General features: G+C 36.2%; 2 protein-coding genes across 2 annotated transcripts in view; both read left to right on the forward strand.

Moving 5' to 3' along the window:
* The window catches only part of LOC103608759 (tetratricopeptide repeat protein 8-like), a gene marked incomplete at its 5' end in the record, with an annotated part of 46,127 nt that overhangs the window by 9,780 nt on the left and 34,620 nt on the right, over positions 1 to 1,727 (forward strand). The window lies entirely within an intron of this gene.
* Positions 802 to 1,460, forward strand: LOC103608757 (tetratricopeptide repeat protein 8-like). Its single transcript, XM_008593155.1, has 2 exons — positions 802 to 838; positions 1,112 to 1,460. Exons 1-2 carry the CDS (start codon positions 802 to 804, stop codon positions 1,213 to 1,215), a joined length of 141 nt encoding a protein of 46 aa, XP_008591377.1. The 3' UTR covers positions 1,216 to 1,460.

Raw genomic sequence — 1,727 nt, forward strand, 5'->3', positions numbered from 1 at the left:
TTTTAAAGAAAGAAGTGACAGAACTTGATGGTAGATTTTGATATTGGGGACAAAGAAAGAGATACAGGTCAAATCTACTTCCTAAGGATGCTGCAAGAAGAATGATAGTCTTACTAACAGAAGTAGGATAATTTGGGAAGGAAGTCATTTTGTAAAGAGGCTGAATAATTCACTTGAAGGCATTTTGAGTTTGAAATTATAAAAGGCTATCAAAGTGGAGATACTATTGAACGTATTGGGAGATGTGGCACAAAAACGTAGGTGAGAGCCTGGGCCTGTTATACAGAATATGGGGGTTATCTTTTGACGAAGTGTTTGTAGATGTGGTCATGTAGGGAAAAGAGGAAACGAAGGTTGGGGCAACTGAGAAACCATGTATATTTCTGTAAATAAAAGTCAGCCATTTCCACTTAATGTAAAGCTGATCAGAGGCTATTAATGTGATAATATGTAAAATCACATAGTCGTACTGTCATTAAAAAGAAACATTCAAATACTATTCCATTTCATAAATGAGTAAAACTCTAATTACTAGTATATTTTGTTTTTTTGAAGATTAATTCATTTATTGAAGAAACATCTATTCTTTCATCCAATATTTTTTTGAGCTACTACAGTGTGCCAGGCACTGTTCCAGCCCTGAGATCACAAAGGGAGACAGGCAGACAAAATCACTGCTCTTTTAGAGATAATATTCTGGTTGGGAGAAACAATAAACAAATTAAAAAATGTATAAAGTGTCATGGGATAATAAGTACTATTAAAAAATGTAGGAAAGCGGGTACGGGAATAGATAATGACATGGGGGAGGATGCTATTTTGGATGGAATGGAGGACAGTCAGTGAAGTCTATTTTTAAAAGAAAACATTTAAACAGAGACCTGAGTGAAGGGGCCCAGGAGCCATATAGTATTGTGCAGGAGGAGCGTTTTAGTCAGAGAGAACTTTAGCTGCAAAGGCTCTGAGTAGCAGCAAGCTCGGGTTGTTTAAGGAACAGGCAAGAAGGCCAAGGTGCTGGAGTGAGGTCTATAAAGACTTGTAGGCAATGAGTTCACAAACTGGACAGATCATATACCATTTTGCAGGTCATGGTGATGATGTCTTTATTAATAAATTCATCTTGAGGATATCATTCAACATCTTGGGATTTACATAATATTGTTGAGAAATGGGAACCACATTGAAAAAAACAGGAATGATTCCCTGCCCTACTGAATTTATATTCTGAAGATTCTAAGGTCTAGAAGGCTTTTAACCTTTCTATATTATGTGAGTGTTATAGAATGCTTTCACAGTTCTTCATATCCACTGATTTTTAAAAATTTGATCTTAAACAAATAGAGCAAACTTTCAAACTTTTCATTTAAGCAGCAAAACCTTTTTCTCAAATGAAATCTTATCTAGACTCTAATATATAAAACAGACAAAAGTGAAGCTGCATGAATTACAGCAAGAGAAGCAAACTTAGAACAAACCCATCGGGCCTTCTCTTTGCTCCTCCCATCCTATGAGCTTCTGCCTCTCAAACCTTAGGGCTGGTGAGTAGTTCCTAAATCAGGCTCTGTTTCTGAATTACATGGGAAAACTTAAAATAATGGGTTTCTGGATCTATGCTAGACTTCCTTAATCAGAATCCCGAAGGGTACATCTGGTGAATCTGTTATTAATAAAAGCTTCACAGGCAATGCTAATTTTCAGGCAGGATTGGAAACTACTGCTGTAGAATA

The sequence above is a fragment of the Galeopterus variegatus genome, unplaced genomic scaffold (assembly GCF_000696425.1).
Source record: "Galeopterus variegatus unplaced genomic scaffold, G_variegatus-3.0.2 Scaffold8787, whole genome shotgun sequence".
NCBI lineage: Eukaryota > Metazoa > Chordata > Mammalia > Dermoptera > Cynocephalidae > Galeopterus > Galeopterus variegatus.

Bases quoted from the DNA above. Each gene is read 5' to 3' on its own strand.
- LOC103608757 (XM_008593155.1), top strand. From the start codon at position 802: ATGGGGGAGGATGCTATTTTGGATGGAATGGAGGACA. The intron at 839-1,111 runs GTCAGTGAAGTC...GTCTTTATTAAT, and splicing joins TTTGGATGGAATGGAGGACA to AAATTCATCTTGAGGATATC.